We start from the raw sequence: 16,087 nt of genomic DNA on the forward strand, positions 1-16,087 counted from the left end.
TACAGCATAATATGAGGCTAACAACAATAAATTTTTTATTTTGTTTTGATGATGCAACAAATCAATTTTAAATATAAAAACATTCAAACAACTGTCCAATAGATCTACTTACATATTGTAAGACGAGAAAATAAAACTGAAATATTAAATAAATCTTATTTTTAAAGCAAATTATAACATGGTTCGGTTTCTTATTTTATAAATCCTACATACAAAGCACAATTAAAACTACTAAGATATATATTTTTTATTTATAGGTATAACCTCTCTGGTTGGAGCATTGTGGAGCTGATCAATATTACCGATATGTATATTTGTAAATATAAATAATGTTATTTATGGATAAAGTTATATTTATTCTACTGTAATAATACTATCTGTAGTACATAAAATGTATCATTTTGTATTGACCATTAGCCTGCCTGCTTTATACCAATGTACCAATTACAACTGGTATTACCAGTACCAGTTATGTCACTAGGAAATCATTTTTTTTCTCATGGAATTATTTTCCATTATAATTTTATTCAATTGTATGTTTTACGACGAGTACAAACTGCATTAAATAAGTACCCCTACATTTTAGTTGTAGGTACAAGCATAATCCAGACTGTATAAGTATATATCTAGATCAGGAAGTATAATTTTATGCATCATGATGTTTACTCTAGGCCAGTTATTTCATTCAGCTGCTCGTATTAAATTTCAATATTATAAAATGATATCATATTAAACAGTTCAATGTTATTGCATCATTGTCATGTTTTCATCACGATTTCTCATCCTTTTTTGTCGAAGAAGGGACTTGCTTCTCATCATCTGTTCCTAGCACAGGTTTGTTCACCTCATCCCAATCAATTCCTTGTTCTTTGATGGCTTTCTGAAAGAATAGAAAATATTAATATTATAGGCCTAATACTCAAATTAATCATATACAATTCTTGCATTTTAAAGAAATTATACAAAGGGGAATTAGGGTCTTCATAAAATGTATTGTGGTGATTGTAGTCAGTGACAGATCCAGTTTTTTTTGAACGATTTTTTTAGTGTTGAAGTCACGTTTTCCACCACCCTCTATTTCGGAGGCGCTCTTCCAAATTACGGAATATCCTTGATCCACCCCTGCTATATTATTAATATTATTCCTATTTTCTAAGCAAGGATGTAAATTTACAAACCTTAACACATTCCTGATACTTCTTAAAGATTCCTGAGCAAGAATCCGTGTAATCACCCTTCAAAAACTTCTCACTGTACCAAGCATTGAAACACTCATCATATTCTTTCTTCATTTCAGTACATTCTGGTCCCACGCTATTCATTGCGGTTTTTTTCTTCTAGCTAGGCCTATTCTACTATACAAATTTCAAAAATGTCTAATATTCGTATTCTCATATATACCTTGAGAGTTTTACTTTTAATATTTAACCAAGCAAAAGAAACGTTACAAAATCAGTGAGGGGAGAGAGCACACAGCAACTACTGTACTCACAGTATACTCTGTATTTACAATATGACGAAGCACAATATAGCACATGTTGTGTTCATCTCCCAAACCTTCCCATCATGCATTGCACAACAAGTAGTGCATACATTTTTTACTATATTAATATTCAAAATCTAATTTTAACGCTTTTAACGGTTTCAATAATATTATAATTCATATTTCAAAAGTAGTTTTATTTTTAAAATTAATATCAAATTAAGTATGGCGTATGAATACTCATTTTGTCTGTAGTGTGATGCAACCAAGATGGCAGCGCCCTTGTTGCAAAACATTTTGTTTTCAAAATGTTTAAAATACACTAAATGTTGTATAATTATTAAAAAACAAAATATATTTCATTTGAATCGTTTTGTTTGTTTGTCATCACAAAACAATTTTCATCCTGCAGTAAGTATAGACCACCAAACCAGTCGTAGTTTATCTAGCTAGCTAGCGACTAGGCCTGGCTGGCCCCAGCAGCAGCTATCAAATCACACATCAGCACTCGACGTCCTCACGGCAATCTAGGATAGGAGGCCAGCAGTTTATCCTGCTGCTTCATTAAAAGGCATTGAGACCATAGGTTTATATTGATTAAATAATTACCATTTTATTTAGATTTACATAAATAACTTAATAGGCTAGTAAATAAATACTTTATTCTTTAATTTAATACAATAAATTCATTTTTTATTATTTAAATTCTTATTTATATGCCTAGTTCTAATATTCATTTAGTGACTTTTATTTTATATTTTAGATTCCAGGAAAATCTGTGTGGAAGGAATTCGACAAATCAACATTACCGGAGGTCTGTATTTGATTTGAAGTAATTTTTACCTTCGTCCCATCTTAATGTTCGAACTTACTATGGTACCTTTAATAATTTTCGGTACTACTTGGGCTCTACTTACTGTCTTTCTTTTTTTCAGGAAACAAAAATAGACTTTGAAACAGTAGAAAAATTGGAAAAACTAGCACTGGTTAAATTCGCTAATCAGGAGGGCATTGAAAAGCTGAACAAAATAATTAGAATCGCAGATCAAATAACTTTAATTGACACAACAGGGATTGAACCAATGCATTCAGTATTAGAAGACAGGTAATAAGAGAGATACACCGGAATCTGGTAGCTACATCCACACGTTGGAACATAACTAATCTGTTCAAAATCACATTTATAAATAACAGTACAACGAATTGATAATTCTTTTATTTTTCAGAACTTGTCCGTTGAGAGATGATATTGAAACTGAAGGAGGCAATGTTGAAGAAATAATGAGAAATGCTGCTAAAACCTGTGAAGAGTACTTTGTGGTCCCATCAGCAGGTCAAGTATCTTTGAATGAGTGTAGTATTAATGAATTTGGCATTTGCTTAGCGAATGCATGCTCTGCTGACCTAAGACTTCAATTAAGTGTATTTATTAGTGAAATGGAAAACTATTCTTTACAGTAATATATCTTTTTTATTATTTTAATAGGCAGAGGTAACAGTCCGGATTGAATTTGAATAAGTTATGTTATTTGTATGTTGTACAGTAACTGGAAGTAATACAGAAATACTCCAGTGCTTATCTTATGCTGGCATACTTGGTGGGAGGATGAAGACTTGTGTCCGAAGATGTTATAGCCGAAAGCTAGATAGTCAACTCCAATGCATTCGAATCGCAAAACACATCCATCTGTGGAGAGCTTCTCTCAAATATGGCTGCCGGAAAATCAACAAATCGAACATGCCAATATCACTAAGCTGCATATTCATTATTTGGGGCGCCCGGGGAGCTAATAGTCGAGATAGCGTAATCCTTGTGCGCATATTCTAAAATGATCCTTGTGTACAAATTGTAAGAATTTGTTTCTATAAAGTATTGTTTCTATTGTTTATTATATTTGTCTTGTCTTTTTTTTTATGTGTTTTTTTTCACAAAATATTATTGTATTACTAATCTGTTTAAAAATTGTCGAACAAGCCCGCCGTCCATCTTGTACAGAACTTATCCATAAGATCCACCTTCACTGCCACACAGTCCACCCTCTAGCCCACGGCTTAATATCACCTCTCTGCTTGTGCCACATGTTTCATAGGAAAGACATTAATACAAAAGAAAATGGTTTAAATTGAAAATCAAAAATTTATTCAACATGATTGCTATACATATCTGCAGGAGTGAAGTCCACAATCTAAAATCTGCAAGAAACTTGTTAAATTGACACAATATGAACACTATTTTACAAGAATAAAATCATTCAAAATTGATTAATAAAATGTTTTACAGTTACATCACCATCAATAAGCTATAGAGCATGCTCTGTGACCTCACTGACCCCTTTTCAGATTCCTTATCCGATCGTTTCCCATGAAAATTTGATCCTGAAGATATAAATTTTGAGGTACTGTACTGAAATTCCTGATGCAATTGATTTCCCACCATTTTTCCTTTGATCCTAAATGTGAATTCCTATTCCTTAATTTTGTTAATCGAACACGGATCCTTTTGAAATATAAGGACATTCAAATCCTGATTTTTCCTTTGAATTATTTGAGGCTTCCTATGGGATTCTGATTTATTGAATCCAAAATAAAATGATCCTTTTGAAATGCAAGGCCACTTGTACTAGCAGGGCCACTTGTACTAGCAGAATTCCTTATCCGGAGTAAATACTGTTTCCATCCTATTTTAAATACGTTTTCCAAATATACATATTTTTTAAATTATCAAGACAAAAATTGAATTAACTATCCGAAAATTCCTCTTTTTTGAGGTTTAGGAGATTTATCAGGAGTGTGAATCCTACACAGTTGATTCTCTTATGAATTCCAGTGACTTCCCTGTGGTTTCCTGAAGGAATCTCTAGGATGAAATTGTAATCCTCCAATTGCTCTCCACGATCTACATAAAGGGTTTCGTTTTCCTAATGTAATCCTATGAATGTTTGTAATCCAAAAGCGAATCCACCTCTCGATTTAAAATTTTTGAATTTTTATAATTTGAATATTGAAAAATATTTTAGCACTGTTAATCCCTCTGATAATCCCTTTTTTTAATATCAAATGAAATCCTTTGTGGGTCCTTTTGATCCTTACCATTGATCTAGACAATGAAAACAGAAACACTGTTAATTTATAGGAACACAATGATCAACCAAACGACTGACAGGTTTCCAAAGATGAAAGTAATATCCCAAATTTATCTAATCTAAATAAATAATTTGAATACAATACAAACTTACAAAACATTTTTTTTATATAATAATATCAACATATCAATTCGGTCCTATTCTTACCAATTACTATCCATATTCCATATTCTCCTAGCAGAAATTTTAAAACATTTTTCCAGAAGGTAATTTTTTGGTTAAAACACATACACTTTATGAGTACAAAACAACGTTCAACAGATAAAAAAATGTGTAAATGGGCATGCCACTATAAGCTAAGTAATTAATAATACAATTCATTAGTAAACCATCACCAATCGGTAGACGTTTTAGCCAATTATACTTTACAATTTTTAATCAAGGTAACTATCTAATCTAAAGCTTTACACTATCAAACTAGTTTGACAAAAAAGTGTGATGGGCCCAAATATGGTAGTGATATGCCAAAATATGGTAGCGATATGACATCATCATGTCCATATATGGGCACATCACATTTTTTTTGTCACATAAAGTTTGACAGTGTAGACAGAGCTTAACAATAGCATAAATAATAATCATTTTCAGATACTGTTTTCTGTATTATGACTGGTACGACAAAATGTACAATATCTGATCAAACTAAGCTAAACTTTATTAATTCTATGCTTACTACTAACTTGAATAATTATGAACATTATTCTATTAACAAGATGCTATAAAAAAAAAGTCACGTACGTAACGATTAACAGATTCACATGTGACATCTACCGAAACAAAGAACATTATCATTGCGATTTGAGAGCAGCCGCTTGTTCAACGTCTGGAACTTGACGAAGAATTTGAACTGGATCTTGATCTGTGCTGCTGGCCTCGATGATACGACGATGAACGCGGTCTTCCACTTCTAATCGGGGGAGAGAAGCTGCGTGATCTACTCCTGCTGTGGCGCCCTCCACCACTTCCTTTCATATCTACTGGGTCTGCTTTTACTTTAATGTATGAATTTTCACCCTGTGTAAAAATAACAATTTCGCATGTCAAGCATTTTTATTTTATGTCTTTAAGCACATGTGGCCAAGGATTACCAATAGTAAATTAATCACTGTCCAATCAGATTGGTGGTAATCCCCCGATGCCGGGACGATTTTGTGAACCAGTTCACCAGGGTAACTCCATACTTATCTCGAATGATGAACTGGGTTCTTTAAAATAAAGTACACACAGGTAACTGTGTACGGTTTATATGGATGGCAACATAATGTATTCTGTTATCATACAGTACCTCATGTGATCTAAATTTTGTGTCATGTAATTCTCTGGCAGCGTAATTCATGTCTTCTTCTCTGACAAATTCAACAACACCAGTGCCGTCTCGGAAAACATCAGCAAAACAAACGTCACCAGCTTCGCGCATGTGGTCTTTTAAATCCTGCCAACTGCCACTTGAAGGGAGACCTGAAATTATTAATTTTGTTATATTAATCACTTGTAAGCAAGACAGTTTATATACGATAATAAATAATACAGTATATATTAAATAGTGATATTAATTATGATTATTATGGTATTTCAAAATACAGTAACTCTACGTACCGGACACCAAAACTCTGAATTTTGATCGTCTTGCTGGTGGACCTCTCCCTCTTCCTCCCTCTCTATCATTACCCCTCATTCCTGAACCATCTCCTCCTCGTCCTCCTCCATAACCTCCTCCTCCTCCGCCGCCTCCACCACCACCTCCTCGGCTTGCTCTCGGATACTCCACACGTAGTCTGTATCCATCGTAATCGTAACGGTTTCTGGCATTGACCGCATCTTCTGCATCTCTGGAATAGAACAAGAATTAAAAATATGGACATTTTAGTAGTCATTACAAAATATAACTGTACATTTGTCCTTTGTGGCGTGCCATGAATTTGGGCATTCCATACCTGGCAACTGAAGCTTCCCTCTGGCCTGGCTGGACAAAAAGCTGTCGGAGATACCAACAAGCAAGTTATCTAGTCTAGCTAAATTCTAGTCAATAAATAGCTAGATAGAAGATTAAATTGAACCTAATTATATACAAGTAGGCCCTATATAATATGTCTGTACAATTCATGTATTTTTTATTAATTATCTTACCGTTTATCTTGAAACTCAACAAATGCGAACGGTGGTCCTCTTTTGTTCTTCAGATCAATATCGGCAATGTCTCCATATTTGTAAAAAATATCTTCGATGTCTTTTTCACGGATATCTGGAGGCAAATTGCCTACATAAATTCTACATTCATTATTCCCTGCTGGTCCACGAACAACTCGAGACATATTTCGGGTAATTGAACAATTATTAAATACCAGCAAATTGAGTAAAAATATCAATCTTGTGACCCAAACAATAATCCTTTTGCGACCGATCCAACAAATACACAAACGTACGCAACACCAGCCGCTTGTTTGACAGGCGCCCTCTTTCGTTTAACAGATTAAAAAAAATTAGAATACATCATGGAGCTAGCTCCATGATTACATTACTAAAACCAGGTAGTTAAATGAATACACATTCTCGAGTGTTATTTAACTACAGTAACTTTATATTTGAATATATTGTACACATTATTCAATTTAATTTATTTCAAAAAATGATATATTTATTGTCTTGTCAGTGGCATAAAATATATAGCTATTACAACATAACTACAGAATATATAAAATACTGCAGACTATGAAAACTTTTAGAATAAAGTATGTGACAGGTAAGTTGATTGATTTTATTAGGCAAGATATGATGACAAGATAGAAGAATGTTGTGTGGGGATTAGAGGCATATCCAGCAGCATTTTAAGCGATAGCCTGGGGGATGGTTTTCACCCTTTCAAATCCACCTCTGGGGGCGAGGGGATAGCTTAGGGCAGGTATGCGCTCCTTCTAAATCCCTCTGGGGGAAAGGATGCTTTAGATCCGCCACTTATTCTTAAATCTGTGCTATGGAAGAAAATATATATTTATTTGGTTATTTGAACAAAAAAAATGAGAACAAAAATTAAAGCAGTTAAACCAAAAAATTATTTGCGCAATCCATTACAAAAACCAATGTTAATCTGTACACATGTGAAGGATGTCAAATTAAATTTTAGTAAATTTAAAATGGCGACATAATCAATCATCCTAACATTAGTAGCAATTATAGATTTTTAACGGCGCATGCAACAAAAAAGCCTCTGAAACATTTCTGTACATCAGCTTGTGTTCATCCGAGACATCACCCTGGGAATTCCTCAATTCCTATTCTTGAGTACAACTGTATGTTCTGTAACTCTGTTTTCTAACATTGCTCTCGCGTAAAATTTGTATACAGTACATATTGAACAAGAATGAGAAGAATAATAAGAATCTTCAGTGGGGAGTCGCAAAAAATAATGTCAATATCATTCATTACGAATCCTCAATCCCTTCTCCTAGTAAATGAATTCCAATCATGACAGGATAGAATATGTAGTTGCTGCTATACCCATGTTAGGGGACCATCCCCTAAAAAAAGTAGGAGGTCCAGGTGTCCTGTAGTAGAGCTGCAAAGAAAGGAGCACTTTAATAACAATTTGTCGCTTTTTATCTCAAATTATTTGAATTACTAAAATTGCAGACTACTACCCATGAAAAGCACATCTCAAAGAATCTAAAGCCTTGTCTACACTATCAAACTTTATGTGAAAAAAAAAGTTATGTGCCCATATATGGACATGATGATGTAATATCACTACCATATTTTGGCACATCACTTTTTTGTCAAATTAGTTTGATAGTGTAGACGTATACAGTATTCTCCAGTTCATGGTAAAATTGTTTTATTTAGTGTTTAACGAAAATGATTTTCAAAATAATAACAAAATTCAAAATAAACTTTAAAAAAAAATTAATCTAAATTTGGTTGTTTGAATTACTTTAAATCGCATTTAATTTGGGTTTGAAAAATATTGTCCTACAATCAAGTAATCACCAGCAGTTGCCATTATCCCAGAAATGTTAGATATAATCCAATAACCTATGAATGTATGAGCATGACCCAAGGGTGCCAACTGGAGGGATAGTAGTTGTTTTAATCCAAATCCTAGTTGATCCTTAGATCCAGAATGAATTGATTTCCTGGTTCCAGAATTGCATTCCTAATGGATAAATTTGTTTACTGCCGATCTGAACGGGACTCCTCCTTCCCATCGACACTAGGATCCTTAAATATGGGGTTTGTCACTTCCTTTCCAAATGATTCCTAAAATGATTCCTTAATCCCTCTGTTAATCCCTTTTTTAATATCAAATGAAATCCTTTGAAGGTCCTTTTGATCCTTACCATTGATCCTAAACAATGAAAACAGAAACACCGTTAATTTATAGGAACACAATGATCAACCAAACGATATCACATTTTCTAAAGAATAAACATCTTGATTTTTTATTTATCCACTCTCAATTAATTATTTGAAAAACAAAAAAGAAATTTAAAAAGGACACACATTTTTATTACACTGTACAAAGTTAGAAAACGTTTGTTAAAATAAACACCATTTATGTCTTAATGGAGCGCATGTCCACATGACATACACTTGTGAGGATAATATAGTACAATAAGACCAGCTGAAGAAGAATCAGTTTATAATGTACCCAGTACTCTACAGAATCACTACATAAGCAAAACATTTTTAGTAGAAATTTGTGTCCATTCACTAACCTACAGAACTATTTTTTTTTTTTCAATTCATTATACAAGTTACCTTAAGATAATAGAAGTAAGAAAGGGTGTTTAGAAAACATCAAAAACTCAAATATGATCGAATGGACTGATTTTAAGTTTTCTTTAGATCTGAATGTCCAAAATTTGAATTTCTAAAAACAGAAAACTCAGATATATTCAAGTTTTCTTATAAAAGGCTTTTACAACATACTTAATATACTAAACATTTTTCAGATTATTTAACACAAAGCTAGTAAAAATATCGTATTTAACCAACTGGCAATTGATTCTACGTCTTGGATAACATATCAATAATATTTTATTAACAAGATGCTATAAAAAAGGTCACGTACGTAACGATTAACAGATTGACATGTGACATCTACCAAAGCACATAGCATCAGCAAGGCTAAGTGAAGCTTCGTGTTTTAACGTCGGGAACTTGACGAAGAACGTGAGCTGGATCGTGATCTGTGCTGAGCGTACTGCGGCGATGAACGCTGTCTTCTAGGAGGCGGAGATATGCTTCGTGATCTACTCCTGCTGTGCCCTCCTTCTTTCCCAAGTGGGTCGGCTTTCACTTTTACGTACGAAGTTTCACCCTGTAAAGAAACATATTTAGTATTTCCCTACAAACAACCAGTATATTATATCCGAGGGAGAAGCATAATGTACAGCATAGAGACATTTAAAATACAAAAAAAATGTTAAAAATGCAATAAAAGTCTACTAATTTATATGTCAAATCGATATGTCCAAAATACATCAAATATTTTAAAATACTGAAAAAAAGACTACCTCATGTGATCTAAATTTTGTGTCATGTAATTCTCTGGCAGCGTAATTCATGTCTTCTTCTCTAATGAATTCAACAACGCCAGTGCCGTCTCGGAAAACATCAGCAAAACAAACGTCACCAGCTTCACGCATGTGGTCTTTTAAATCCTGCCAACTGCCACTTGAAGGGAGCCCTGAAATTAATAAAAGTAATGCTGTTATGGTATAAATATGTATAATGACAATTGGTAATTCATCTTAGTCTCTTGAAATAATATACCTATTATAAAGAAAAATGTTATTGAGTGAATTTAACTTGAGGGCACTGCACGAAATCTTTTAAATACTTATAAAAAGTGAATTCTTTTTTGGATGCATACCAGACACTAATACCCTGAATTTTGATCGTCTTGCTGGTGGACCTCTCCCCCTTCCACCATCGCGGTCATCTCTACGTCCACCATAACCACCACCTCCTCGTCCTCCTCCGTAACCTCCTCCACGTCCACCACCATATCCGCCATCCCTTCCGCCTCGGCTTGCTCTCGGATACTCCACACGAAGCCTGTAACCCTCATAGTCGTATCGATCTCTACCATTTACTGCATCTTCAGCATCCCTGAAAAAATAGAACATTCACATGATATAGATGTACTGTAAAATTCTATTTTTAAATAATATATGCAAATAAATACTTTAATAACAGTCTAATAACTACAGACATAGGAAGTAGTAGTACTTAGGCCTTTAGTAGTGTAGCTGAACTGAACTAGCTAGGGTAGGGAGTGGGCATAAAAAGTCCCATAAACCGCCGCCACCAGGCATTGTGCAGTGTTAATGACCTGGCTGGATTATCATGGATGGGCCTGGCTATTTTATTCATGGAAAATCTCACCTAAATTTTAATAGTAAATACAGAATCCAGTTTATGTATATTTTAATTTATGAACTATAACGCTTAATACGCATTGGCTATCATCTTACCGTTTATCTAGAAATTCTACAAATGCGAACGGTGGTCCTCGTTTGTCCTTTCCCTTCAGATCAATATCGGCAATGTCTCCGTATTTGTAAAAAATTTCTTCGATTTCTTTTTCACGGATATCTGGAGGCAAATTTCCTACATAAATTCTACATTCATTATTACCTGCTGGTCCACGAACAACTCGAGACATATTTAGTGTAATTTAAATTCTTAAATTTAAGCGAATTTTGTTACAATTTCGGAATTTTACGACCTCCCAAATTGTGCTGGTAGCTGTACAACGGCCAAAGCGTGTAAAGAAAGAATTTGATACGCAAAAAGAAGGAAACGGCGCATCGGTTTAACGCCCTCTATCGTTGAATATGTGATCAATTAAAAAGGGGGCGTTGTGTAAGAAAAATGGGCGGGGTGACAAAGAAGGCGCGGCAAAATAATGTTGATATATAATATTTTGTTCAAACTTTTAGATTTTATAATAAAGCAACTACCGTACTACTAATCAATATAAGAATGAATATTTTAGAAAGATAATTAATTTTCTTTGTAAATAAATTAGTAGTATTATAATCAATTAATTTAAATAGTTTTTGTTTTATTATAATAAACTAGGCCTATATTCATTTATTTTAAATGGTGTGGCTGCTAAGAAATTGTTGTTTTGTGTATTTCTCTCATTGTATGATATGGTAATCTAGTGAGTATTTTGTTGTTCTTGAGTGACTTTCAATTGTTGTAATTGTAGATTTTAATAATAAGTTGTTTTTATTTGTCTGTTTTGCATGTCTAGCACTTCTTGTTTGCCTCTCAAATTTGTTTAGTTTGTTATTGGCAGAAATTTGAATAAATAAATTATAATATAAAACAATTACAAATTAAGGAGAACTACAGTTGCATAAATAATTGCAATACACTTTTATAAGGTGTTAAGCTCTGTCTACACTATCAAACTTTATGTGACATGCCCATATATGGACATGATGATGTCATATGATATCACTACCATTTAAGCATATCACTACCATATTTGGGCACATTACATTTTTTTTGTCTATTGGTTCCTCTTGCAGCGATGTGGGTTTTTCTTTTCAAGAAACATACCAATCATGACATAGACTATTTTAAGAGAAGATCAATCAATGCCTCATTTTCAAAAAGTTTCATCAGTGGTTATTTTTCCTATTTCACTACGTCACAAAACATTCAAAAGAAAACACAGATGCAACAAAAATAAGTTTTTCATAGTTTATTTTCTAATAAAATTTGCAGGGAATGCACAAATGAAATAATAAACCAAAATAAAATAGTCGTTCTGTTCTTCAACATTGAGATGCAAATATTGCATCTTTTTTCACTGGCACACCAATTATACTTCTTTGGCCACTTCTTCGTTGTTCAGATAAAATGTCCAGCATAATTTTGCATTGGTCCATAGTTCATAAACCTCTCAAATCAGGTCTTTGTTTTTATCCAGATTTGAAAAGTAAGACGGCAACCTGACCAAGATAAAAGTAGATGAAATGCTTTGTTTCATGAGTCACGTAGCTACCAAAGTTCCTTCCCACAATACAATGCCACGTTGGGTTGTATTTTTTGTCAAACTCCTTCTTGATATGAGCGGCAATATCCTTCTCAATGTTGAACTTTTCCATAGCCTGAGTAGCGCAGTCTACAGCATCCTGCTGCATCTCTTCTGCCATGTCAGCATTTTTTACTACAGCCTTTCTCTCAGTCATAGTGATAGATATCTGAAAAAAAATAAAGTTAAATGATAAAATGAATAAATAATATTGGCTGGTTAAACCTAGATCTTGGGGGTTAGCAAATAAAATTTGCTATCTTGAATCTTGATTGAATAATTGATAAACTCCAACTGGAGTATCACTCAATGTGTGGGTACGGTAGAGAGACTCGGTTGAGGAGCTGAGGAGGGGAGAGCTAGGGCCGCTAATCATAGATTAAAAAGACCTCTCTGTATCTTTCTCCTAGATTAGGCCAAAAACAACAGTTAAGCCTCTCACATCCCAATATAATGTAGGCTAGGCCTACAAACTGTCAGATAAAGCTAGCTCCAGTCTCCTCTCTCTCAAAAATAAAAGGGGAGGGGCACTGGCTGGATTGGTTTTTTTATTTTAGGGCGGTGAGCATATTTATTATTTGCTTTATTCATTCTATTTTTAGACATCATCAATCATCTCACCCTGTTTAATAATAATATTATTATAACAAATGATTATACAAATAACCTTTACTCACCAGATATTTATTTCAAAATAAAAGAAATGCTAGGCTGGGCCAATATAAAGTACTCGTCTGTGTGTGTACAGCAGCAACGGTGCGTTCCCCTTCTGAAGTTTGTCGGTTACCGCTCAGCCTCGGCTTCCCGTTTTTATTCGACAGAGGTAGCGTATCGTTCCATGGTAACTCATTTAATCATTCTCAATTGGTTAATACATGTCTATTCTTAAACTCGATTGGTTAAAAACAGTACATTCTACCGCAGCATATAACAAATCCGCGACATAACCATTGGCAACCATACATACAAGTGGTACAGCGCCCTCAGTGCTAAACGTTGGTGCGTAACCACCCAACAATACGCTTCACAGAACCGATCGATATGTAAGAAATATTTCTTGTTTAACTTTTTTAATAGCAGTTTTCGGTATGGAAACACATTTAACAAACCCTTTGCAAGGTCTGGTGGTTTGCATATTTTCGGGGAAAAATGACCAAAAATGGGATGAGACACACCAAACACAAACAGATCAGTAGGCTGTTATCATCAGTGAAAAGATAAGCTGAGACCATATGAAGCATAATCATATCATTTTTTTTTAATACTGTATATATAGTATAAATAAAAACTGAAGCCATACAAAATATAATTTATTTTGTTAATATTTATTTGGTTGTCCGCGCACTTGGCGGTACCCTTTGATGTCGCATTTCTCTAAAACTTGAATAAACAGAACATCGATGATGTAACTTGGTCACATGATTTTAAAAAAAAGGTAAAAGTTCGATGAAACTTGACATAATTTGCTTCATAATCAACTGTAAGTTACGTACGTATGCGCACTTTTCAAAGTAAAAATGCTCAAAACCAATTTCGAATAATTTATCGCATGTTTCATGTAATTTTGAGCATTTTCAATACTCTAAGTTGCGCGCTCGTTTTTGCGTGCGTGCAATGCATACTAGAACGATCCTCATAATTGATGGTAATCCCTAATTTTCAAATTAATATATATTAGATATGAATTGACGTAAAATGTCGGAGTAGCGATCATCATGTGGCCACCTACATTTTTAAAATAGGATATCATCACATTTAGGCCTAATAGAAAGCATCTCGCTTCTACATGCCCGAATTACTTTAAAATTTGAATATGTTCTTGCTCAGACAATGATCTTTCAAAATCTATGCATATTTGATGTGCATTAATTTTATGCAACAAATGTGAAAATCAGTGGATCATTCCCCCATGAAGTGCACACTGTATTAATGATAAACTATTATAAATATTACACAAAAAGCAGTATACTTAAGCATTTACTTTATAGGTCATAGGATGGTATAATAAACTTTCTGAATTCATGTTTTAACGTATATTATATTGCGTTTACGCGGACAACCTTGAATTCTAATAGTAATAATTTGCAGGGAATGTAAATGAACAATAATAAACCAGAGAGATATAAATCGTTCTGAATAAACCAAAAAAAAGTAGTCATTCTGTAAAGTCTTCAACATTGAGATGCAAATTGCATCTTGTTTGATCTGGTGTAACAATAATATTTCTTGGGGCACCTTTGTCCATCGTTGTGGGTCACCTTTGTCCATCTTTGTGGGCGTTGTTCAGATAAAATGTCCAGCATAATGTTACATTGGTCCATATAGTCCATTAAACTCTCAAATCAGGTCCTTTAATATTTTTTTTTATCCGGATTTGAAAAGTAAGACGGCAACCTGACCAAGATAAAAGTAGATGAAATGCTTCGTTTCATGAGTCACGTAGCTACCAAAGTTCCTTCCCACAATACAATGCCACGTTGGGTTGTATTTTTTGTCGAACTCCTTCTTGATGTAAGCGGCAATATCCTTCTCAATGTTGAACTTTTCCATAGCCTGAGTAGCGCAGTCTACAGCATCTTGCTGCATCTCTTCTGCCATGTCAGCATTTTTTACTACAGCCTTTCTCTCAGTCATAGTGATAGATATCTGAAAAAGGAAAAAAAAACAATCATGTTAATAAATTAATCGTAACTCCTGCTCCGAGGGAGGAGCTCGTAAAAAAAAAAAAAAAAATCATAAAAAACACATACACTATAGTGTACTACTATTTTATTCTAGGCCCTAGGCCTAGGCTAGGGTAGGCCTTTATGAACATTTTAATTTTAGGAAAAAAATGATAACATGATGGTGTTGTTCAGGAAATCCCACGAAAAAGCTGTTACTTTTGTCTTTTTTAACGCTTGGCTGGTCACGACAATTTTGATGATATATTATTATTTATGATAATTTATTTTATCAATTAATCATTACGAATCATACAATCATCGGCGCCCAATCATCTCACCCTGTTTAATTATATTACTACTAGGCCTATACAAAATACAAACCTTTACTTACCAGATATTGATTTCAAAATAACAAAAATGCTAGGTTTAGGAAAATACTCGTCTGAACAGCAGCAACACAACGGTACGTTCGCCTTCTGAAGTTTGTCGGTTACCGCTTTCAGCTTCACCGCTTCTCGTTTTATTCGACAGAGATAGCGTATCGTTCCATGGTAACTCATTTAATTCATTTCGATTGGTTGTTTTAGTTCTATTCTTAAACTCGATTGGTTAAGAACAGGACATTCTACCGCAGCATAAACATAATAACTCCATTATCATATCGAGCATAAAATTATAATTTTATAGCTCCGTGCTCTACGTTTTGATTGGTTGAAATGTATCGCGTTACCGTAGCTTATAACGA

The 16,087-nt window shown here is 33.9% G+C and overlaps 5 protein-coding genes across 8 annotated transcripts; 1 reads left to right on the forward strand and 4 right to left on the reverse strand.

Annotated features, from left to right (window-relative positions):
* Window positions 1–10: 10 nt before the first annotated feature.
* Window positions 11–1,512, reverse strand: LOC144835866 (TP53-regulated inhibitor of apoptosis 1-like). Its single transcript, XM_078690986.1, has 2 exons — window positions 1,179–1,512; window positions 11–880 (listed from the first exon to the last, which is right to left on the reverse strand). Exons 1-2 carry the CDS (start codon window positions 1,320–1,322, stop codon window positions 770–772), a joined length of 255 nt encoding a protein of 84 aa, XP_078547112.1. The 5' UTR covers window positions 1,323–1,512; the 3' UTR covers window positions 11–769.
* A 235-nt stretch (window positions 1,513–1,747) lies between these two features.
* LOC144835764 (glutamyl-tRNA(Gln) amidotransferase subunit C, mitochondrial-like) lies at window positions 1,748–3,745 on the forward strand. Its single transcript, XM_078690845.1, has 5 exons — window positions 1,748–1,894; window positions 2,247–2,297; window positions 2,419–2,588; window positions 2,710–2,816; window positions 2,970–3,745. Exons 1-5 carry the CDS (start codon window positions 1,754–1,756, stop codon window positions 2,990–2,992), a joined length of 492 nt encoding a protein of 163 aa, XP_078546971.1. The 5' UTR covers window positions 1,748–1,753; the 3' UTR covers window positions 2,993–3,745.
* On the reverse strand, window positions 3,601–7,054 carry LOC144835761 (serine/arginine-rich splicing factor 1-like). The gene is made up of 5 exons (XM_078690843.1): window positions 6,754–7,054; window positions 6,223–6,455; window positions 5,912–6,084; window positions 5,365–5,640; window positions 3,601–4,580 (listed from the first exon to the last, which is right to left on the reverse strand). Exons 1-4 carry the CDS (start codon window positions 6,936–6,938, stop codon window positions 5,443–5,445), a joined length of 789 nt encoding a protein of 262 aa, XP_078546969.1. The 5' UTR covers window positions 6,939–7,054; the 3' UTR covers window positions 3,601–4,580; window positions 5,365–5,442.
* Window positions 7,055–8,495: 1,441 nt separating this feature from the next.
* Window positions 8,496–11,406, reverse strand: LOC144835762 (serine/arginine-rich splicing factor 1-like). 2 transcript variants are annotated; one of them, XR_013611103.1, is made up of 5 exons: window positions 11,100–11,406; window positions 10,496–10,734; window positions 10,137–10,309; window positions 9,692–9,940; window positions 8,496–8,965 (listed from the first exon to the last, which is right to left on the reverse strand). XR_013611103.1 is itself a non-coding variant. In XM_078690844.1 (4 exons), the coding sequence occupies exons 1-4, from the start codon at window positions 11,288–11,290 to the stop codon at window positions 9,767–9,769; spliced, it is 777 nt and encodes a 258-aa protein (XP_078546970.1). In that variant the 5' UTR covers window positions 11,291–11,406; the 3' UTR covers window positions 9,027–9,766. The 2 variants fall into 2 exon arrangements, 1 of the variants encoding a protein (XP_078546970.1); XM_078690844.1 differs by lacking the exon at window positions 8,496–8,965 and having other exon boundaries at window positions 9,027–9,940.
* Window positions 11,407–12,328: 922 nt separating this feature from the next.
* On the reverse strand, window positions 12,329–15,861 carry LOC144835765 (dynein light chain LC6, flagellar outer arm). 3 transcript variants are annotated; one of them, XM_078690848.1, is made up of 2 exons: window positions 15,734–15,843; window positions 12,329–12,845 (listed from the first exon to the last, which is right to left on the reverse strand). In XM_078690848.1, exon 2 carries the CDS (start codon window positions 12,831–12,833, stop codon window positions 12,564–12,566), a length of 270 nt encoding a protein of 89 aa, XP_078546974.1. In that variant the 5' UTR covers window positions 12,834–12,845; window positions 15,734–15,843; the 3' UTR covers window positions 12,329–12,563. The 3 variants fall into 3 exon arrangements, with proteins under 3 accessions (XP_078546974.1, XP_078546973.1, XP_078546972.1); XM_078690847.1 differs by lacking the exon at window positions 15,734–15,843 and adding an exon at window positions 13,354–13,514; XM_078690846.1 differs by lacking the exon at window positions 12,329–12,845 and adding an exon at window positions 13,986–15,322 and having other exon boundaries at window positions 15,734–15,861.
* Window positions 15,862–16,087: the final 226 nt, after the last annotated feature.

The sequence above is a fragment of the Antedon bifida genome, chromosome 2 (assembly GCF_963402885.1).
Source record: "Antedon bifida chromosome 2, ecAntBifi1.1, whole genome shotgun sequence".
NCBI classification, from domain to species: Eukaryota; Metazoa; Echinodermata; class Crinoidea; order Comatulida; family Antedonidae; genus Antedon; species Antedon bifida.